General features: G+C 35.2%; 1 protein-coding gene across 2 annotated transcripts in view; it reads right to left on the bottom strand.

Annotated features, from left to right (window-relative positions):
- Positions 1-24818, bottom strand: part of UBE3C (ubiquitin protein ligase E3C) — a 66355-nt gene that overhangs the window by 29785 nt on the left and 11752 nt on the right. The window contains exons 4-15 of one of the 2 annotated variants that reach the window (NM_001030967.2): positions 24575-24721; positions 23869-23984; positions 22281-22438; positions 20159-20312; positions 19278-19498; positions 18859-19013; positions 16762-16949; positions 9749-9835; positions 8888-9045; positions 7877-8109; positions 2781-2885; positions 1814-1901 (exon numbers count right to left, since the gene is read on the bottom strand). In NM_001030967.2, the coding sequence (NP_001026138.2) occupies positions 1814-1901; positions 2781-2885; positions 7877-8109; positions 8888-9045; positions 9749-9835; positions 16762-16949; positions 18859-19013; positions 19278-19498; positions 20159-20312; positions 22281-22438; positions 23869-23984; positions 24575-24721 (1810 nt within the window). The remainder of the gene's footprint in view (positions 1-1813; positions 1902-2780; positions 2886-7876; positions 8110-8887; positions 9046-9748; positions 9836-16761; positions 16950-18858; positions 19014-19277; positions 19499-20158; positions 20313-22280; positions 22439-23868; positions 23985-24574; positions 24722-24818) is intronic. The other variant, XM_015281334.4, reaches the window with a different exon arrangement.

Here is a 24818-nt window from a genome sequence, read left to right as displayed (position 1 = left end):
AAAAATACTCAAGTTTTGCAAAAAATTGCTACTGGCTTGAGAACAGAAATTCCCTTAGTGACCAGACTACAGAAAAGCAAGGAGATCTCAGCTCTTATCAACCCAGTACATCAGCTTATGTGTTTGTCACCCAAGTCAAGCTAACTCATGAAACAGAGGGCACTGATGCAGTTATGGAAAGGCAGAGAAAGGAACAAGCTCAAAGTGTTGCAAGTCTGAGGGGAAGGAGAATAGTAGGAGGCTAGCAAGCTAGGAGGTGAATGAGAACCTAGAAGTAACAAATACGGAACAGGTCTGACAGGAGGAAGCTGCATTTGAAAGGTGCTGAGACAGTACAGCATGGCAATACCTAAAAAGCACACCGAGTTTCAGCAATTTTTGCTAAGTACTTATTTTTAAGACTACCTACTATCCACTGCTGACAACTAATCATTTCCAAAAGGAGAAACTGAACTGAACGAAAAATTTTGATTCAGAATTCTGAAGAGTACTTACAGTGGACCAACTAGTTGCTACCCAATAACTAGACTAATATAGTAATCAAAGTAAACTAATATCATTGTGTACAATCAACAAATGTACAATTAGTAGAGTGGCATGGTTAGGAGGGTATTTAACAGGTTGTCTAATTAGAAAGATTATCACAGTGGAAGGAGATAATTAAAGATAAATGAAATGCTCACCCGTGTTGCAGGCTCGCAGTACAAAACTCCAAAGGGAGCGATCTCCAGAAAGAGATCCTTCCCCAGTGGCAGGCAGCCCTTAAATGGGGTCTAGGAGAGGTGCAGCCAGGCTCCCCCCCTTCCGGTCACACAGCTGAATTGCCTTCACCTGTGCTCCCATGGCTGACTCAGCACTCACCTCAGGTGATCAATCACCTGATTGGTGATTGATTCAGGCCGTTCAGGCTGTGACTCAACAGTTCCCAAACACATTGTAACTATTCAAACAAAATTTGTCCTCAAAAATAAGTCCTTAGGTTTCAAACTTGGACAAATCTCTTACTTCTGCAGAGCTCTATGGTAGCACTCAAACGCTACTGTCTTCTGTAAATGATCTGCCGTACCTGACTAAGACACTGGCAAGTGACATCATCTTCAAACAGAGTAAGGAATCTCATAGACAAATCACTTTGCTACTTAAAGGTCCCATTTTAAATTCATTATTAAAATCTTCCCAAGTATTTGTGACTTAACTAGAACATAGCAAGGTAAAATTCTAAAATAAGGAAGATACAAAAGTCTGAAAAGCAGAAAGACTGTTAACATAAAAAAGTGCATTAGTGCAATTAAACTAGTTTAAGTTTTCCTTGATAGCAAATTAGCCTAATTCTCACATGCCTCTTCAGAAGTTCCATAAAGTTTATTTATTTTGAGTGATTCAAAGAAAGAAGTCCAATCAGAGACAATATTTACTAATTGTAATTAATACTTATCATGATACCAAAAATTTGTTATAATATGTATACAGTAAAAATAAAACCTTATTATTTTGTATATTACACAAATGGATGCATTTTCTGTCTTCTGCAACTGCCTTTTATACATATTCACACTTTTTAACACTTATCACTTGTTACTTGTACACCTCATCAGTGCCAGCAAAACCAGCAGAAGCTTGGAGAAGCTGTTACACAATGAATATATCAAAGACATACAAACACACTCAAGATAATAATGGAAGGCAAAGCAGTCATTTATAATTAAAACTTTACAAGATGTTCAGCTCAACTCTGTAAAAGGTAGGTTTTCTTTGCATTAGGCAAGCTTATTTTGCATTAGTAAAGCAAAAGTTGCATAGACTGTAATCTTACCATCCAAAGTGGACTGCAATGGTCCTATTCTTCCCATTCTTCTGACTCTCCATACATGTCTAGCAGACGGCACATAGAGCTGTGTAACCTAGTAGATTAACATGTTAAATTTTGATATTTAAGATCCTGTAGAAGTAGAGTTTGAATTCTGAGATGTAAAATAAATTCTCTTACTTTGAATTGAGAATCAAGATAACACTACTGTTTAAGACTACTACTTTCTTTAAGGTGTGTGGACATTATTTCCTACCAACTCTGAAGAGCTGTCACACAGAGAAATGGAAATCTTGAACACAAGGTAAGCAAACAAGCAATAATCAAAAATAAATGGAAGAGTTTATTGCTTTTCATTGCCATGCAACACCTCCAACTGTTAGAACATCTAACACTGCATGGGAGTTTGCCTCAGATATGACTGGCTTAAGACTTTTCAATGATTCAAAGGAGGTACATGCACATTCAGAACAGCGTTTTCGTTTGCATGCATCCATACACTTAAGTTCAAGCAATGCCATTTTGTTCAAAAGCTTTTTGGAAAAAAGTTGATCTGAGTGAGATAAGCACAGAAAATGCAACTGAATTTTACTGTATTTTGGAAGTAAATTTTGAGGTATGATTCCACTAGAGAACAACTACCGTGTCTTTATTTTGAGAAAAGCTTAAAATAATATGAAAATTAACTGCAAAAAAAATGCTACACAATGTCCAACTCTCTGTTGTTGTAAATAGAGCTTAATTACAATACTGCATTGTAGTGTGCATCCTTCTTTATGGCCTGATAAAGGAACTTAACATAGAGGCTTCTTAACAGATGCAAGACTTCTATACTACAGAGATGAGCAGTGTTACTACACATTTTAACCAACATTAAAACTGCAAAATATCAACACTGCTGATATTGTTAGGAATCAAAAATTAAACTTCATCACCAGAAACGCTCTGTGAAAAGGAATATAATTACACTTGCCTTATCTGCTTTAATGTTTTCTTGCTCTGAGAGCCAGTGATTTGGTGGACAGAAATTTCTCCTTGTATCTCTTGCTTTCAACATTTTCACCAAGTTTGTGATGACCTAGGTGTCAGAAACACATACATTCAATATACACTTAGTACTGCAAGTGAAATTCTAGAAATTACAAAAACTTGATGAAAAAAATTACTAATGCATGAAATCAGTACTTAATCTAACTTACTGAAGCCTGCTTTTATACTTAAATACCTTAGAACATAAGTAACTGTGGTTCACTAGTACGTAATCCAAAAAACCCAGCTTATTAAAGTCTCATTTCAAATTTTAAGAGCTAGGACTTAGTCATCCCGAGGATTTCACACCTATAAAGATAAATGCCAGTTCAGCAAAGCGTAATCAAATCATTACCAGCACTGAATTACTTCTTTACAGAAATAACACTTAACTGGGTCATTTATATAGTTGTTATTAATTTATATATTAGTTATATGTTATATATAGTTATATTAGTTATATATGTTAGTTATTTATATATAAACATCTGCTTTATATAACTACATTTTTTTCCCCGCTTACTTATACAGGCTTTTAAAAACTTAAGCATACGAATAGATGCATGTTTAAGAAGAGACAGAGATATGCCAACTCTTTATTACATCGCAGTCCAAATCCAAGATCCTGAATAATATGGCAGGATGGCTAAATTTTCTCTGTCCAGAGGAAAGAAGTCTCCCAAACTTCCATGCATCACTGTTCAATGAAAACGATCCACAGCAGAACGGAACTTTTGCTTTCCATCTCAAGATAGCAAAGGTCACATACCACACCACACTAGACAGATCTTAGGTATCAATCAATTACAGTGGCTATGTCTGCCTACAGTTAACGAACTTAACTAGCCAGCAGAAGATCATGTGATGTGCTCCTTAATGGTCAAACTCTAGAGAAGTCAACATCAGTTTTGAAAAGTACAGAAGGAGAGGGCAAAAGCATTAACCAGGCACCAAAAGCTACATTTCTGAAGTACATGAAAGATGTGGCTAGTTCTAGCTGCTGCACTAAAGCATTTTCAGCTAAAGGTGCCTCCGAGAAGTCATAAGCATCTGCCAATTATATCACCTCATTGAAGTGATTATCCATATGGAAAAACAAATGCTGGTATTTTCAAAAGCTCTACATCTGAAGGAGACTGTGGGTTCCTTTTATTGTCATCAGAGCTAGCTAGAAAAAAAAGTTATCTTAAAGTATCTATCACTTATCAAATAAACCTATACCCTCAAATCCCTGTCTCCATTAAATAAACTGCTCCTAGTGTGACTAGCTCAGTTATTTCTATCTATTTTTAGCTAAACTCTAAGATTCTTAAGACATCCGATGTAACAGATTCATAAAGTAAACATGTTCCTGAGAGGGGCCCAGCCCAAACATGCCTGAGAGCAGACTACAAATGGACAACTTTGGAAAAGAAAGTCATAGCCAATATTATTCTAGTGGTCAGGATAAGAAGCCTAAGGAGCACCTACGGTCTTGGAAATACACGTACATAGTGGTGGGTTACAATTTTCATTTCATATATACGTATGTAGTATATTACCATAATGTTATCTACAAACTAAAATGTGTTAAGTAAAAGCCCTTCAGCATGTTCATCAGTAAGTCCAGCAAAACGTATAAGCATTTTCCTGGAAGCCATCTGGTCAAGTGGTTAACAGATTTTTGCTTATCAGCTGAACTACGGTGCATGATGATGTTACACCCCTGTGCCACTCAACCACAAGGCACAGCACATTAGTTCAAACCACTATGTTTAATTCACTTTTTAATTCACGAGGAGCTCAAATGATGAAAGGTAAATTTGCCATTACAACCACAAAGTCAAAACATGAGAAAACAACAGAAAATTTGTTTATGCACAGCTGCATAAAGAACTGTGGGGCTGGGAAAAATGTTCATCATGGTTACTGGAGCACCCCTGCAATTTTACTATTTTTCTTGGCAGTTTCCTCCAATCCATAACAGAAGGAAAAGTATCACGGTAACATCTACTCCATCACAAGCACTGCCATATTTTCTTGTATGCCTTCTCCCTGACGTAGGTTCAATATATGTGCAAGACAGAATCGACTTCAACCAACATTACATAAAAGTAAGTGGAATCAATACAGTTGTAACTTGGTAGCCTCAAAGAAGTTACTGCTGCTGTGATAAACACACACCTGTTTTGAAACTTAGAACTACAGCACTTGGGAAAGGAAGAAAAACACACAGCTTTTCTGAAGTAATCTTCCTAAAAGACAGCGTTAATAGGCAGGTGTCAAAGAGTGACACAGAGTTTAATGGGCCTTCTAAAGGAATCTGTGTCTAGATACTATACAAAAGACCTTTTAAAGATCCAGCTCCTGTTGAATAAAAGAACAAAAGAATGCTATTAAGGGAACTGTCTGATTACACAGGAATTTTCATCACCTTGCCCTTATAAAATTCAATGCAGGTGAGATAAGTCACTGAAGCTCTGTGGTCCCATTACTTAAGGAAAAAAAAAGGCAGAAATTTTTTTTTCCCCACGTGAAGACCATGCTAATAAAGTGTTTTTACAAGCAGTTAAAGAAGACCTAAAGGAAGCTGATGAATCAAATTAGCTGAGACTGGAGTTCCTTCTACAGAATGAATAGGTTACTGAGAATGCTAGCAGTCTATACTTGAGAGTTATCTGTAAAACTTTAAATGTATTTTAGTGAAAGAAAAGACTTGCTTCAATTAACAATAATTAAACTTTATTTCTCATAAAGCCACAGGTGTGAGTAACCCTCAAAATTCTAATTCATGAGAAAGAGCAACTTACGTTCTGAGTGCATGAAAACAAGTTTTATTAGGGAATAATGGACTGCTTTGAATTAATCCTGTGAAATTATGTTCTCCTATAGAATTTGTAGCAGTTGACTACAAGTCATATTACGCCAAGCCAAAAAAGGGTGATACTGCTTAATAAAGACATTTTCACATGTAAATCCTACCCCTCCAAAAACTTCCAATTCGCCAGCCAATAAGTATGTTTTAGTGTCAGTAGTCACTGTTTTCAGGTTTACCATTGCCTTGCTGCTGGAATGCATTTCATATCAGACATCAGCAGCATGGAAAACTTGTAAAATAAGTGTGAGAAATAAAAAGGAATGCTAGCAAAGCAATAGATGATAGGGAAGCAATATGCCTTTGTCCGTAGGCACCTTGCAAAAGCTTCAGAAAGGATAAGTCTCTCATATTTGACACAGTATAAATAAAAGAAAAGTAATTTCTACTTCAACACCTTAAGTCTATAAACTACTTCAGCTTTGTTTTAAGGTGGGTTTTTTTGGAAGAAGATATTGCAGCCTGCTCACTGGCAAGAACCTACTTGAAAGCTGCCCTCAGGAAAGATTTCATGCTTCTTAATGAAGTGAACTTCAGTTGTATTAAGCATTTATTTGTAGTACATTTCTGGAGGAATAAGCAAGCGAAGCTTTGTTACTAGCTATGTTTCTGGGTAAAAACCAGTCTTGAAGATGCCCTCAAGATTTGCAGGGGTAAATCAATTAATGGAAGACAATTCTGGCTCCTGAAAATATAAACAGCACACCAAGTAGATACCCGCCTGCCAAAGCGAGACAGACTAACTTGGAATTTTACAACTTGCTGCATAAAAGTGCAATACGATCAAATCCATGGGAAACTTAAGAAGCTAACAGAAGAGTAAATAAGACAAAGTAAGGAGAACAAACAGAAGATGGCAGGTAATAAACTGCTAACAGAGAAACGCTCCTAATACGCTGTTCTCGTTAGAGAAATAGACATACTGGGGTTTTCACTTGTGACCTTTAAATTGAAAGTTTATTTAGCAATTTAAGACAAGTAATTAAATTAAATCGTGCAAACATATATTAGATCAATCAGTGCAAATTACAGATTCAGTGGTGCATTAGGACTGTATTCAATGCAATCAAAACATTATCAGTTACTCTCACTGCTATTAATGCTTATGCTCATAAGTGAAATGTGTTGTAAAATCAGACAGAATAGGCTGGATAGAGGCTATCTTAGACTTGTAGAATGAATAAGCATTCCTTAATTAGCCCATCAGGTTAAGTGCAAGCCTTAATGGGCCTTTCCTAAAGTCTAGCATGACATCTTCCTCCAAACATGGCCAAGAAGAAAGTTCCATTAGCAATATTAATACAAGCTTAGTTGATCATTTTCATTCAATTAACTTCTTTCAATTAAATAGATAGCTTGACAAAAGCAGTGATAAAAGACCTGAAGGGACAGCTGATGACTCGAACTGAACATTAGTGTGCGAGAGGTCACCAGTATTAAACGGACTGTAAATCTACCACTCAATTTGGAAAATGCATTTCTTCTGCTCCCACTTCTTTAATGAGCAATTTTAGCTGACTAGATATGTTTGCTGCAGAATTTTCGTGACAAGTCAAGCACTCCATTTTTTCAGCAACAGTTATATTAGGTTTTTTCCCTGCCAACATTTTCAGCTTCTTTTATGTCTTAGAATGCCACGAATAAAACTAACAGAAATATATTGGTAGATAGCCAGAAATGATGTACATTAAGTTTAGATTTGCTAAGCCAAATTCACCATCTCATTAGTATTCCAGCAAGCCCAAAAGGAGTATCACCATCACAATCTGGTAAAAAACCATCAAACCAGTGGTGAAGCCTCCAATACCGAAGTACCTGAGTCATGACACGACTGCATTAGATATGCACACTCATGTAATATTATAATCACATATTAAGTACCCTGCTGAGCAGGATTTCAAGACAAAATGTCTATTCTATACAGTAACTATTTTTTGTTTGTTTGTTTTATAAACATGGTAAGAAGGAAAATTAAACTAAGACTTGTGAAAATACAATTATCAGAAATTAATTACTCAAAGTTCAGCATATAGTCCAAAAATCAACCATCCTGAATCCATATTCCTGAAAACTGTAAATAAAAAATAAAACTAGCAAAAATAAAATTTATCCAGTCTCATTCTCATTTATTAAGCCTAAGTCTGAAAATGTTATTTTAAGCTATTCAGAAAACTGACACAACTTACCTTGAATAACTGAATCCACCTTTTTTGTTCAGTCTGTATACACTGCTGCATCTCTGTATTTTTCGTTACTCCAACACTTCTAAATGCTGCAATGTATTCCTCACGAACCTCTGGTTTTGTTTCTGGATAAGCCAACTTTATGATTCCTAAGCATGCATCACGAAGGCAGCGTGACAATATTACAAGCTCTTCTAGTGTAAAAGGCATCATTGATGATTGTCTTTGACCTACAACTAAACAAACCACAAGCTGAAGTTTCTTCAACGTTTTCTTTTTCGCTATTAAAAAAACACTGATTTCATTGGAACTCTAATATTCACATACAATCTGATATCAATCAAAAACATCACACAAAAAGAGAATGAGTATATATATTTATAAAAGCAACGACCTCATAATTGTTTACAGACACAATTACAATATTCTCTTATTTTCTTCTGCAACTGCATTAAAAGCTTGAATTAGTCTACAGATTCAGTCCAGATCTTCATTCTCTTCACCAGTTCATTGCAAATTACCATGATTAAAAACCTGCATAATAGACATTGTAAAACTATGGCTCCCATGGTGCAGACCATCTTTTGGGGTTGTTTTTTTTTTTTTTTTTTCTTTCCCCTAAATGCAATCATCGTGAAAGAACCAGATGACAGCTAATTGCTCAGGGGACCATCAGCAAGTCAGCCCAGCAAAACCTTCCCCACAGATGTCGGCAAATCATTGCCCAGGGAATCCTAAAGCTGTAAATTCCAGACGCTGAGCAGTTCCCAACAAATTGATATGGCAGCAGGACATTTGTTCTGGAAGTGCCATATTAGAAGCATGTGGTGAATCTCCATTCTTTTATGAAAAATAGAAGCTGGTTAATATTCCTGCTTTTTAATCAAAGGATCACCCAGAAGCAACTGAATTGCATGGATTTAGTCCTCAAAGTCTGACAGTTCAACATTTTAAGTAGCCTTACACAAAGCCAATTTGTAAAGCACTGTTATCAAGTATGCTACAAACTCTCACCTTCTATAGGATCCCCGAAGAATTCATTATCATGAATAGAAATAAGTGAATGACTAAACAAAGAACTAAATAGGTAGAAGAGAGGGATAATTCGACTAGAGTCATCTAAAGACATTGGAGAACCTCTTGAAATCACTTGAAGAAGTGGTACCATAGACCTGAAAATACAATATTCAAAGTTAAGACATTGTTTATTAAATACTTGAAAAAAAATATTAACTTTAGTATTCCAGTAAAAATATTAAATAGCATTTCCTGTAACAAAATAGGGGCTGCTGTCTCAGTTTAATAACTATGTACCACTCTTGCAAACTAAAGTTGTTCTAAATTCTTGTCACTGTACTCTCTCAGCGTCTCAAAACACGTCAACTCTGTTGTCAGCACAGACTGTAGGTACTCTCTGGTTTAGAATAGAAACAAAGCAAAGAGATTAAGTAATATGCATCTTTGCACACAGAAAACCTGCAGGTTCAATGCCTCAGTTCCTAGGAACATACTTCTGGCACTGTCAGTTTCTGGACTAGTCAGAGTATATGAGATAAAACTGACATACCTGGGAGGAAGTTCTGGGAACTTCAGTATTTATTATATTAGTGCTAGTAAGCACTCTAAAATCTAGACACCTGCCTTATTTTAATAAAGATTTACCAGCTTTCTTTTTCTTACAACTGTTTAATTCCCATGTTTTATGAACTCATAGTACCACTAATGTCAATGAAGTAGGAACAAAGCAAACCTTATAGTTTTGTTTTCAATCATCTTCCACAAGCACTGTCATGCCACAATCTGCCTTGTTCTCTTTTTAACTAGATACACTCTATTCTAAAAGAAACTCAGTTTCAGAGATAGTATAATACATACCCTGTAATCATTCGTGTAGTCATTGAAGATATCAAATACCAAAGATGCCTCAGGAATCTGGCATTAAAGGCTAAACTATAAAGGAGCCTGAAAGAAGAAGTTCAAATAAATCATGTGTGCCAATACAGCATATTTACAAAACACAATGCTTCGTACAGTAATTTACTGCTACACAATCCTCAAACATAAACAATTCAGGTATACCTTTTCAAGATGGGGTTTTTATTCTAATCATATCTGATGAAAGCTCCAACGTTTTAGAACAAGCATATAAATCCTTGTATCTAATCCTTGTACTCAGCAGCAAACCACATGATATAGACCCAAATTTGCAGTATTCCAGGAAACTAAATACACATTAAATAAATACAACATACTTGTTATTTTTCTGACAATTTTTAAAATTTAATGTAACGAATCACATTAACTCACAGAGAGGTCACTGCTGTGACTCATCTGATGTTAATAGACACAAATTTTTTTTCACTGCTAGTAGATTCAGTAGTTACACCCATGTAAAATAAGTGTGTCCACAAATCGGTTACATACAGGACTGACTTTACCATACCAATTCAGACATGATTTGGGTTGATAAACTTTATAGAAGTAAAAAATAAAGAGCTTCCTGATACTAAAAGTAGTCTACTCCTTTCCTCTGCAGGAAAAAAAAAAAAAAAAAAAAGGCTGGTAACTAACATAATATGAAATAATTCACACATTCTAGAAGTAAAAAAGAACACAAATCAGGACCTGACTAACTGAGCTATCATTTTACTGATCTTGAAGAACTATATTTTGTTAGCTACTCTCCAAGTTATCCCAATCACTATTAGATTAAAGATGGAAACACAGACACTCAGGTCCACGTTGCCTCTTAGACATCAGCAGTCTCAGAGCATTGAAATTCCTCATGACCATACACACAGGAGGTAAGAAGCTGGGGAATGGAGTAGGGAGGACAGACAAGAAAGGCTGTCTGAAAAAACCAGTATTTATTACAGACCATGTGGATAAATTAAGATACACCAGATGGCAAAAGGAAAGGAGGCACACATTTAATTAAGGAAAAAAAGTAAAATATTCAGTAAACACTTGAGAACATTTGAAAAGCTTCTAAGCAACAATTCATTTCAAGACAGGAAAACAAAATCCCTAGCATACCCACACACAAATACCACACAATATCATATGCCACTGGGTCCTAGCCCTACTGGCTGCTTAAGCCCCATGGGCTCTTTTATTGCTGCCTTCTCTAAAGCACAGCCTCCCTCATGCACCCAGTCTCTTCTTCAGGCTCTCACTTGCCATGCACCCAACCAAGGGCATATGCACCCAGAAAGAGACTGCGAGTCTGGCACAGAACAGGGGCATAAAGAAGAAGGAGAAATTAAAGACAAGGAAGAAAGTTTGCAATGCATTTTTGCTGATATATCATCCCCTTTTTACAAGAAGTGCAGATTTTAAATCCTTGTAATATATGCAACATTATAAAAGGAATTGGAAGCTTCACATCACGAAAGTTGTGTGATGATGAACACTACTGAACTTGAGTCAAATTTTAAACTACTACAGCTAAAGTTAGTTAAACGTATGCTTTTACTGTAAAATTAAGCTCTACTCCAAGTATGCAGATTTTTTTTCTTATTATTATTATTCTTAAATTAACCTGAATTTGACCTGTGGGAATTTCATTTTCTTCTAGATTCACATTATGTGGACATTGGGTAGAAGTTATGTATTGTGTAAGGAAGGGTTTATTATATCAAGATAATTTAGAAAAATAGGGATATATATTTTAACATTTAAGTATCTGAATGATAGCTCAGATGTCTTGGTTGCTTAGATGAGAAATCTCTTCACTGACCTTCAGTTTTCAGCCTCCTATGGAAAGAAAAAGTAATTTGGCACAGTGCCATGAAGTCTCAGAGGTCTTCCAAGTAAAAAACTTGTTAATTTGACAATCATCCCTGGAAATTATCTAATAGGTTTAGCAGAAATGAACAAACATTATGGACACTGAACCCGTAATAATGTAATTCATTTTTTCATTCTAGCAACATTCAGCAATAATTAAGGGAAAAAAGGACAAACCTTAAGAGCTTATTATAATAACCTTTGTCTAAGTTTTACCCATTTTTATTCTGTATTGGCGATCCAGGCAGCCAAGTGTAGCAGCTGCCACATTTTATGGCCCAATTCCAGAAACACTGGATGTATTCAACTTCTGTGGTTCCCTTTCCTGAAAATCAGGTTAAATGCACCATGTACAGTCGGTAGAAGATGTTATCATACAGCTTATTTTGTCAATATGAAATACTTATTAAGTACAGAAGAATTCATCAATTCTAACGCTCTCACAGTTACCAGCAAATAAATACAAAACTACAAACTAAACATATAAGACTGAATTCATCAGTTTGTTAAAAAGAAGTATTAGTGATTGCCGAAGGAGCGCCAGCAGGAACCACCCCCCTACCTTCCTGCTCTAAGCACAGAACTTTCAAAGTCAGAGGTAATAATTTTAGGAAAACAAACAATAAAAATGCAAGGATGGCCCCGAGTGACAGCTTTGCAAAGGCTGGAGAAATCAGCTGTGCTTAAAAAGTAAGTAAAAGTAATTTTTAAAATGTTTCAATATTTTTTTACTTCAAAATGAGAAAACCTGAAAAAAAAAACCCTAAAATTGTACAATTTAAAGAGTACGAATATGCAGAATTTAAATAGGTCAAAATCTATCTCACTTCACTGACTTTGGTCAGATTCGAAATAAACGCGTATGTGCTACACATCAGCATTTCCAAATAAAACTACATGAGGCTGACACATTAAGTAGAAATGGAAGAGAAACTGCAGAAAATCAGAGATGGTTTAGTGTAAAATATTGGTGGCTGGTTGGACTGGATGATCTTAGAGGTCTTTTCCAACCTTGGTGAACCTATGATTCTACAGATTACGCAACCTGAAGATAAAGCATCTTTAGTCTGCAAAGTCTGTAGATGAGTTGAAGTTCATATAAAGCTTAACTGTCCATACAGTCTCAAAACCACACATGACCACTTGAGATGGAAAAGATCAGAAAGCGTTTCTCTTTTACACTCTAACTCAGGAATTCATTTGCAATAATCCGTACTATTCAAAAAACAAATGAAGCAGCTAAATCTTAAATTCTGATTTTTTTTACACCCCTCCCATCTTCTTGTACTGAATTTTCTTGAGAAATCTTACTGTATATTACCAATTCGCTATTATGAGATCATTGAATGTGGTTTTATATAATGGATTCACTAATAGATTTTTCTTGTAAGCTTTAATACTCAGATTTATCACTATAGTTTGGGAGAAGGACCATTTTTCAACTAACAAAAAGGATGAGCTTCATCTCAAGCAGCAAAATGAAGACTGTCAGCTCAGGTTATGACAGAGTTAATTCACTCCACGACTTTCTGTGAAATATCTGCTTTACACATTCTAAATTAAATTATCCGCTCCCCGAAGTACTAACATAATGGCCATTTACTTAGAACCTTGTTTCTCTCTGTAGGCATCTAATTGTTCACAAAGGCCACATGATTTATGTCTACTTGCCAGAAAGGTATTTTTGGGCACCTCTGGTTTAAAAAAAAGCGTCAAATTCCTCCTGTGCAATGGGACAGATTAAATGACCCATTAAGCTTAATTTAGCTGAGGCACCACTACAAGTTAATTAGTTAAAGGCAAGATTTTCAGTCTAGGCCATAAATTGGGCCCAGTTTCCCACTGAGACCATTTAAGTTAATGAAGAGAATACAACAGGACGAGAGGAGCTCATGCGTCTGATAAAGGTCACTGTAGCAGGGCAGGGGGGCTGGCACTGCACAACTGCAAGGTGGCACAGGGAACGGAAAGCAGCAAAGCAGTCTTGCCATGCACTGCATCACTCTAAGTTGCTTGATGCTTCTGTCCCCTTGTACTGGACAAAAAAAAAACAGAAGCTGAAGCTTAACAACTGTAAAAGCTTCATATACAGTAATTCTGGTTTCAGAAAAACCACAAGAACGCTCCCTCATGAAGAGCTGTAATAGCCTTGCATACAGCCCAAGCATCTTCATTCAGCACATACATGGGAACAGACTGCTCCTATTACACCCTAAGTCAGTTTTCCAATTAATTCTCACCCACAGGGTAAGATCAGCAGTGTTATGTAAAACAGTTCAACCAAGCAATTACCCTGGGCCACCAACCAGGCCGCTGATAACCACTGATGTACCAATGGTTGTTTGATATTAAATTGTACTGATAACCTGAAGTTTATGGCATTAATTTAATTAAATTAATAAATTATCTCCCTAAATATTTTACAGAATTGGAATTTGTTAGTGAATTGTAGCTTTAATGAACAAAAGTCTTGTAAATCTCTTCACAATGGTAACGAGGGCTATACTGACTTGTGGGCTTCCTTTTTAATTGAATTTGCTCACATCTTTCCAGAATATAGTCAGAATTTAATGTAACCAATACAACTAATACAGTCCTGGACCATTTAGGCAAAAAAAATATCTACACAGTAGACGCTCTCTGATAAACCTGAATGTGCAGAATATTAAGGGCGGAGAGGAAAATAAAGAAAGAATTGACAGTCCAACTGAAAATCCAGCACTGTCTCAAGAGTATCAGAATGGAACTTGAAAGGCTTGCTCCTTCTGGGCTGAAGTACACTACACTGTGGGTTATTGTCATATCCAAATGCAAAGAAACTACAAAGCTCGTGCAGTGACAGTAACGCTCCTAGCAGCACATGTCAACCATCATCAGTCACATCACTCAGATGTATCGAGGGGCCACAAGCAGAAAAAGCAATCAGCTTTAATGGAAAAACTCTGAATTTCTCATTTGTTTTTTCCAAGAAGGAAAAAATCTTCAAGACTATTTAAAATAACACAGATTTGTTGTTTCTTCTTTTCCAAAGTCTGTGTCAATCTTAGCATAGTTTTCAGTTCACAAACAGCTGTTTTCAGTTATTATGCTTTTTATTTAGTATTTCACTTCACAGATTTGCAGCATTTATACTTGCTAATCATCATTTCTCTATTACAGTCGTAAGCGCTGCTAAATATACAAGGTCTCTCTATCAGGCTATTCTATCCTTTAAAGCCTTTGACCCATTGTGTTTTTAAAAGAAAATAAAAATTTAATGTATTCTAAGAGCTTAAAAATTTCTCAGTCATTGTAAATACATCACTTTTGCTTAACGAAACTATCTAAACTATTTCTACGTGGTTTAATTAGATAGCAGCATTTTATAGTAAATATTGATTCATTGAAAGTTTAACTTCAAGAAGGTTAAATATCTTGCAAAATACTCATTCAATTTGATTTGATAAAATAATTTGGGCAATTAAAAAAAAAATCAGGCAAAACCAATGTGGAAATTAATGAAGAAATATATTATTTTGAAATTGCAGAATGTTTATTACCTTTAAAACCAGCATCAAATGTTCTTTGAAAAATACTCTGAAAAAGAACATTTAGAATACCTGCCTGGAAACTTGGGCCGGGTCTGAAAAGCACTGAACAGCACAAAAGATTGACATCTGCTGACACAATTATGCCTGGTAAACCCAACATTATGATTGACTTGGGAGTCAGAACTAGTTAACATCGACTTTAGTTTATCAAATGCCTGTATGAATTAACTTAATTTTGATTGTGAAAATAATTCAACAAGTATTACCAATTAAAAACACTATTTTTTTTCTAAAATTGATAAATTCAACTACTTTGGAGTTATTCAAAAGCTGTAATGTAAAGCAATTTCCATATTTCAAGATGTTGACTAGAGCCTTCACAGCTTCTGAGTTTATGTTAACTACCTTGTTATCACAAATAATTGCAAAGACCTAATATGGCTTCTCTGAGGAAATAGATGCCAAACGCACACAATTAAATTTGTGCAGGATTTCTTTATTCATTAAGCATCCTTTCCACAGTTCACCAGCAAACCTCAAGTCAAAGCAATGATGCATTTAACCTCAGTAATTACTATCCAAGGCAATGTACTACTTTCAACAATAAAGGGTGGATACTAATTCATTCAACTGCTGCTATGATCTTCAGGTCTCACATCCTGCTCTAATGCAATTAGTCTACAAAGAACTAATCACCCTAATCGAGCAATCACAGTTTCACTGACATCTTACTTCCTCTAACAGCTATAAACACCACTGAGCTAAGATAGCACCAAATTAGTTTTCTGTATCATTGTTTACAATGCAGTTTGAATTGATTATGTTTACAACATTCCCTAAATACTTAGTTTATTGCTAGCAACTACATACTTATTCACAACTACTTGCACTGCAATTGCTTCAATACTTACAGATTTTTGACTGATGATAAAACAGTAAAAAAATAAAGTCTGCCACTGACACCTGGTTTACATTTTTTGCAGAATTTGTGAAAGAATACTGCACAACTGGATTAGCATTTTACTTCCATTTCAGGTTTCAAAGCCCTTCCCAACAACAACTTTTTTTTTCAATAGATTGGAATTGTTTCAATTTGTAGCAAGAGAGATAACTGGTTGTTAAAGGAGGTAGAGAAGAAACCGATTTCTGCACTCAACTGCTTAGTGAGACTGTGGAATCCAAATCACTGTAAGTTCTAAAAATAAGTTAAGACAATATTCTGCAAGCATGACATTGAATGCTGCCTCTGAGAAAGAGGACAAAAAAATTACTTCCCCAGAATCTCTGCCAACCTATCTGTGGGTGATTTTCTGATCACAAACACTATCCCACAGTCCCTCAACCCAGTGATGCAACTCACTAAATAAAGCACGAGCTTACGTTTTTGAATTCAGTGATTTGTCCATAAGGAATGCAATGAAGATTTTTCTTTATTTCAGCTGATCATAAAAGATTTCAAGAAAAAAAAAAAAAAAGACACAAAAAAACAGTGTATCTAACCAAACAGTCTATCCAGCTAAACGAATTTTAGATGTACTGCAGTTCAGTGTCACTATTATTTATACTTGCCTGACTTTTGGCACCATCATTCGGTGCTGTACCATTAGCGTGTGGCAGATTGATGCCATCAAGGTAAAGACCTCTTCACTAGCTGAATCTCTCCAAACCATATTCAACAGAGTGTTTGTCTGCTGCTTTGTATCCAGTTTCTTTAGACACTCCTCAGTAATGTACTGAACGGATATTCTCCCATCACCCTAAAAACATATCAAAGAAAAAAATTCTTTGAATTACTTATAATGATTAAGTATTCCCTTTCTAAAAAAAAAAATAATAATAACATCAGAATTTTACCGGAACAAATATTTCCTGTATGATAATTACAACATGAGCACATCTGTATATACCAGAAGCGTTCCTGAGAGTATCACACCTTAGAGTCAATTTAAAACCCCAGGCAGGCAAGTGCTGGATCATGGTTATCGATCTTCTCACTTAAGTCAGTAGGAAAGATTCCATTTAATGCTCTTCAACACTTGCATACAATAAGGTAAGATCATTTACAAGCATAAAATATGCAAATACTTATCTCTCCCCCAGCAAAATCAGTTAGCACTGGGCATGAAATCCAGAAATGGATGCCTCCTGCATGTTCTTTTAGAAATGGTATTTTCACATTCATCACCCATGGACTAACAAACAAACTTCAGGGTGCCTAATGCATGTGTTCAGCTAGTGTAAGAACTATACAAAGAGGAATCCTTTTTGTTGGCACAGAACAGAGCAGAGCTCAAAACTCTTATTTATTTCCTCTCTCTATCTGGTCCCCAAAAAAGCAGAAAACACTGGCTCACTGAAGGATAAAAGTTCCAATTTATACCCTTCGTTGTTTTTTCTTTTAAGTAAGATAGGTATGCTTGGAAATACGGAATACATTAAAAAAACCACAGGAGAAACACCAGAAAAACATACTGCAACAAATCATATTACGTAGTAAGGTTTCCTCAGAGAAGATCTTCTCTAATTTACAAGTTACTGTAAATTAACAGTGATCAGAAATATGTGTTTTGGATTTTTTTTTTTTTTTTTTAATCTAATCACCTCTTAAACATCACTATATCTCTAAGGCACAAACAGAATTTCATAGTATATATTACAGTGCATGTGTGGCCCACAAATTAAATATCTGAATTCTAGATTTTGGGGTTAAAAAATGGCAATTATTTTGTACTTTGGACAATATATTATTTACTGGGTAAAAAGGCAGTTTATTCACACTATAGTGATAAAGATTTTTGAGTAACAGTAACACACTACATCTAAAAATCCCAGCTCAGTGTGGGAGACAAAAATCACCCACACAGCTGTTTGGGTTCCCCCCACTCCACTTTGTTTTGCTTTAACGAACACTAAATGTGGTGCAATTTCACACACTGCACAAGAGAAGACTGCACACTGCATTCGTCCTCTGAGTAGTAGTACATACTTGGAGAGATTATATAAAGGCCATTAAGAAACTATTGAATTTAAATCTCTCCAGCTGCGGTTGTTCAAAACCTTGGTCTGAGTGTTAGGAGGTTAAAGTCAGTATGGGTTCATTTCATTAGTCAGAATTTTACAACATGCTTAAACTCCAGTGAAAAGTCATTTTTATGCTACTCTCTATATATTATTGCAGAAACTAAGTGTTCCACCTTGAAGGCTTTGAAGGTAACGTATATATTTAAAAACTGAGCAACAGGGTAAAGACCGTACTTGGATGTAGGATATTTCCATGAGGAAAAAAAAATGCAATGTTGGAAGATCGGATTAGCATGTTTCATTATATCCCAGTGTCACCATGTCCTTAAAGAATGAGGAGAGTACCTGTCTCTGTAAAATTAAAGCAGAGAAGTTTAACCTCGTTTCTGTTAAAAAAGAAAGCTCTGTTGTCCAGAAGTCACACTACCTGAACTATGCTATTATACTAAGAGCTTTATTTGTGCCTTTTTTTTTTTAACAATTAGTTGTATTTGTTCGCAATGAGCAGCCATCTACTTATAAGAAGTAAACATGGCTCCTGCTATGAGTATCTAGAAATATATTGGACTTAGGGTGATCATGGTTTTGTCTATATTTGCCAATACTGTAAATCAAACTCGTTCAAAGAAATTCTATAATGCTTACTGGTGTAGTTGTCATTTTACTGATCTCTTCATCCTCATCTTCAGAATCACTGTTCGCATCTTGACAACTTGTACCAGCACTAGATACAGGCAGCTGAGAGAGAAAAGCCTGGAGTACCCTCAAATACACAAGCAGTCCTTCTTCTGAAAGGGATCCTATACCAAATACATTGAAATAAAAGATCTTTAACTAGGCAGTTCTTCATTGTGTTTTACTTGAAATATCTAACAAAAAACCACATTATGCCAAACCCTCCCAATTAAGTGCATTTTCTTCCTAGAAGGGGAAAAATGGCTAAAAAACATAGATCTCTAATACTTGTATCCACAAACTGCTAGGCAACAAACTAGGTTATGGAAATGCATGAAATACTAACGCAAATCCAAAAAAGCAATGAACAGGTCATATAGCTTTCTCACCCAAGTACGTTTCTCCAACTGTTAACACGAAGTAAAAAAGCCATGGAGCTCGATCACTTTTTCTTGAACATCCATTTTCTGCTAATAATAGTGCATTCAGAAAGAATTCATAAGGGAAAACAATCTGCACATCAGCTAGCGCTGGAATGATGAAATGGAATATCTGATCTGTGAAAGGTGCTGCCACAAACTCCTCTGTGAAGGCTGCAAAAATCTGTTGTCTAAAATGAAGAAAAAATGTCTTGATGGAATATACAGGTGACATTTCCCACAAGTACATCCATGGAACGACAGATCAAATTTTGCAAGTTTGAACACACTCCCCAAGAAGACAGCAAAGTGGCACTTCATTAATTCTGTGCCAGTACACTGAATGTCTCAGATTTTTTGTAAAGTATAGTACTTATACAATGTCTTGTCCCTGATTATCTTAATCGTAACATTACCCTTTACACTTAAAGTGAACACATAGAAAACTATCTTGAAGTTAAGTTTGTTTTAATCATGAAATAAAAAATAAACTAAAAAATCCTGATTGGTCTTTTTTTCTTGTAACACAAAACACTACTACATGTAGCAGAGCCAGTTCCATCTTTTTTCTGTCTTTCCACATACCTGACTCATTCTCCTTGCAAGCTATGACTTTGTTATTTCCCCTTTCATAAACCTGTCACAAATTCTTAAATGTAGAATTCCTTTCATCCACCTTTACCTACATCTTTATACTCAACTAAGTTTTTCCACACCTATGCTCCTTCATAAATCATTACTGCTGCATATAAATTGAACAGCACTGAAAAAAGTTAGATGCTAAGCAATGAACTGTGAAGCTCTGACAATAATAAATAAGTATACAAGTCTCTAATATTGTTTTTATTTACCTTGCACCTTCTGGACAGGAGCTGTATGTAAAGTGCAATGGTTTCAGAACATTCTCCAGAAGTATTTTTGCAAGAGGGACTCGAGAAACATCAGAATACTCAATACTTGATGGAAGCTTACTATTAATTAACAAATAAAGAGACCTGTAGTAGCCTGCAAATAAGTAAAATCATTGTTTAAATACAGTATTACTTTTCTTCTTTTCTTTATAAAACAACATATACTTACTTGACAATTCTAACTTTAAAAAAACTCTGTAATTCACTGCAAGCTTTATGTAGGAATATATATTACCACAGTACAAGTCATATTCACATAATCAACAGGAGATATCAGCTTTATCTTTGGAAGCATCACTTTATAAATTCAGACATAAATAACTGCATTCATAGTCAGTTTGACTTTCAAAGACCAACCAATTCTGCTGATAAAGTGAATAATTTGATATATTTTTTTGAAACAATGACCTATGAAATATGTTCTCTTCTTTTTGACAGCTTGCTTTTTGCTCTTTCAGAAATTAATTTCTCCCTCTACACAGAAACATGACAGTATCTTACATGTTCTGCTAACAAGGCTCTTCGGTCTCAAGTTTACAAATACCTTGCTTTAGCAGACTGAAGAATACAATTACTGTTCCAAAACAGGAACCTCTCAGACAGTAATAAAATGTATTACCATTGGAGCCACAAAGATGTGTGTAGAGGGTAATGTGTCTCACTGTCAGAAATCTATTTTTGTCTCACTACAGTACAAATGGAATCGTATGATTTCATTCTTCCTAGTCCAGCTTCCTCTTACTCAATGAAATCCTAAATTAAGACAAGTTCCACTACTACAGGAACCACTGTAAATGCATAAATAGCATTTTATCTCTCATTGAGAGATTCTGTCTGGGACACTTTGTCACGGTATCCCTAACTGACATATAATGTAACAAAAGGAAGTCACTATAAGGAATGACAAGACTCACCTGGAGAATGAACTGTATTTCAAAACATGTAATAAAAACCAAATACAGCTTCTTTACAACTTAACCATCATAAATAATGAGAAGACTGTACACTTGTTGTGCATGAATGCATCTTTTTGTTTTAATCATGATTAGAAAGGTGTTTGTTTGTTTGTTTTTGGTTTTTTTTTTTAACTAAAATTTATGATTTAACAGCCTGGGAAAACCTTCACATATCAGAGGGAATATTACACCAAAAGAAGAAATATTAAAGTAATTTTGAAGACATTAATTATGAAGTAAACAATGAGATAAACACAAATACTTCCAGAGTCTTAATTATGCTTAGTCAAGTAAATTAAATCTGCTATAGTAAAATTCACTTTTTTCCCCCCTACAGTAACTTCAAAATGTGGAATCTGCACGCATCCTCATTAGCCAAAATAGACTTGTTCTACTGAATGTACTCTAAAGCTCGCAAGTACAGAATTATTGTCAAGATTAACCAATTGGAAGGTGCTAGTCCACATTTTATATCCATGAAGCTGGATCCAGGACGCATTTTCATACCATTTCTGGCATTTTTCCCCAGCTACCAGTCATTGCAAACTCAAGTGGTATCAACAAAAGCAAATTCTTTTTTTTCACACATCCTCTGAGCAATAACGTTTCTTCAAGACAACACGAATTTTGGCGATAACTACACAACTCATTAACTTTCAGTATGTTTACACAGGTGTAACTGATTGCAGCTCAGCAAACAGTTTTGCTGATGATGCCACGAAGCAAATAAAGGTTAGGTCACCATCTCTTTGCTGAGGTGTCTTTTTTTAGGGCTAGCAAGAAGAAAAAAATAATACCAATTTACAACAGTAATGATCACTAGCAGTTATAGATGTATATATCCACCTACTCTCAAAGTCTATATATACAACTTGGGAGAATACTGAATTTATGAACAGAATGCCCGAAGAATTTAAGTAGTAATTTCTCAAGCAGTGATCTCATCACAAGCAAAATACCTGTTTCATTTATGGGTTAGTGTACGTAGCACTTAATTTGTATTTGTAGTAAAGGTAAAATGTGATGAAATAACACAGCCTTCAGGTGTTATGCATTTTGTTCAGTTCTTGAGTGTCGCTGAGAACTTCTAGTTCCTAGCTACTCACCTTTTTGAATCATGTAGTGCAAAATTTGTTCAATTAGTGATGTTACGTAGCTGACATCTTGTAAAACAGGTAAATACGTATTCTCAGATGAAAATACCTCAAGCATTCTCATAGGAAGTGCAACATTCAGACTGTCGTCATTGCAGTTTTGCAATAGCCTACAAACGAAATGAAACAAAAATAATTTACCAAGAGATTTCTCTTATTTCATCACAAACACATGCATGTCAATTTACAAATGAAGCTACAACAACCTTCCTAACTAATTTTAAAATAACCTACTTCTAAGTGTACTCTTCCAAGCATTCTCAATAATTACATCTTTTTGTTGGCTCCATTATAACAATAATACCTGGTTTTACAGTATGGACTGGGAACAAACACTGTTTTAGTTAAACAAATGATGTTTCCCAGAATGTCCTTGACTACAGACTTAAGTATTAAAAATACACCCATCCCCAACCTTTTAGCAAATTGCTTATGAAATAAACAGGAGTAACCATTTAAACTGTGACAATTCAGAGCCCATTTAGAATTAGAACTATTTGTTACAATGAGACACATACAGGCAGAGTTGCCCTGACAGTGCCCTTTCTTTCAGAGCCATCCAGAAAGACAGGACATTAACAGCAAAAGTGACTCCGATAACACAGCTAAGGCATTTCACTAAACCGATTAAAGATACTTTGACAAGAGTTGGCAGACACAGCTGCTATCAAGCAACCTTTCTTTGGTTGTTGTTGCTTTGCTTTTTTTTTTTTTGTTTTTTAAATGTAATGTCAAAAGCTACAACTTTTCATGAAGCTGAGCTTACACAAGAGGAACACTCCTCACTACACTTCTCACCTCTTGCTTTCTGGGCTTCTGCACCAAACTGTAAGTAGCTCACAAAACAACCCATACAGTATAGCAAGATTCAGTGATTCAAATGCACTCATTTACAAAAAGAAAATCTTTGACATTGAAACAAAGCAAGATTTATCTAAAGCTCTAGAGAGTATTGTTAATAAGAGCAACTATACTGTTTCCAAAATTAGGTTTTAGCTGACAGTCACTCCAGTAGTTTCATAGATTTACCTTCCACTGGTTCTCCAAAAGGAATGTAAAAAGGTCACTACAAATAAGGAATCTACTGTTGAAGACAGTAAAATAACTGCTTAACATGCCTTAAGTCCAAAGCAAAAGGAAGACCATTTCCAGCATCAGTCTTAAAATAGAACATTCAAAGCATATCCTTGGAAAAACAGTCAAACTCATATGATACTTTTTGATCGCTATCAGTTCAAGACAACCTTCTGGTTCCAACAAACACTTGTCATGACCTTGCTACATGCAAACACTTAGGAATACACTTAAGTCTGTCCTTAGGGAGTACATTCCTTAACCATGTACTGCATATGAACTTAAAAGTCAACGGAAATCGAGAACATTTCATTTTTCTTAAGCATGAAAAAATATCATTTGTCACAGTTTATATTTATAGTGATCACAAACAGTTGTCTCCATTTGCTGCACAAAGAAACAAGCAAGTGCCCAATGCAATTTCTGAACACGTTTTAGGTAGTGGTGTATAGAAAAAAGAATTTACCTGCAACATAGCCCCAACAGTCTTTTTATTTGGAATAAGCAAGTAAGTCTGTCTGGACCATCCAATTGCTTAACAAACTGAGAACTCTGTTTAATTAAATTCTGACACATCCATATCTGGAAAACATACACACAAGTTTACTATTTATTACAACATCTCAGTTCTGTTGTTTCAAGCATGTGAAGAGCAGCTGTATGTAACATAGGTATAATATCCATATTTTTATAAATACAGGTCTTGCATAAAATTGATTTTAAATGTATGCAACATCTCCCTTGGAAAACTCAAAAAAACATAAAATAAGACAATCATATCAGTTAAGGAAAAAAATATTTGTTGGACTACATAAAACATGACCATTAACTTCCAAAATTAACAGAAATACATTTACAAATAACTTTTTCAACAAATTTGTTAATAAAAATATCTTCAGAAGTACCAGAGAGCTAGTAGTAAATTATTACTTAAAAACATTTCTTATGTTTTTTAATAAATTACTGTGAATCCCAAACAAAGGACTTCTCATTTTATAGACTATACACACAAAATCTAATTGTAAGTTATTTCATCTAAACAGAGAACAAAAGAGTGCAGGTCAGCAAAATGAATTTCTTGAAGTGGTCAAATCCATTTCTGCATCCCTTCCTAAGCCTTCTGAGTGAAAGAATATTTCAATAGAACAGATCAAAATATGTTCAGTACTCACCAAACGCTTAGAATCCTCATTCTGTCTATAGAAAAAGAGTAGCTGACGAACTAAAAGAGTCAAATTAGCTCCATTAGCAGTAGAAAAGGTTCCTCCACTTTGAGCCAAATTAGCACAGCGATCAAATTCACTTCTCTGGGTGGAGTACTTAAAATAGCAGAAGATACACATTAGTGTACTGATAATGGTTATGAATTTATATAAGGATGTGGCATTTTTAGAATCTCATTTGTTTCCCATCCCA

Source organism: Gallus gallus, chromosome 2 (genome assembly GCF_016699485.2).
Source record: "Gallus gallus isolate bGalGal1 chromosome 2, bGalGal1.mat.broiler.GRCg7b, whole genome shotgun sequence".
NCBI classification, from domain to species: Eukaryota; Metazoa; Chordata; class Aves; order Galliformes; family Phasianidae; genus Gallus; species Gallus gallus.
This window is presented reverse-complemented; position numbering and strand designations above follow the sequence as displayed.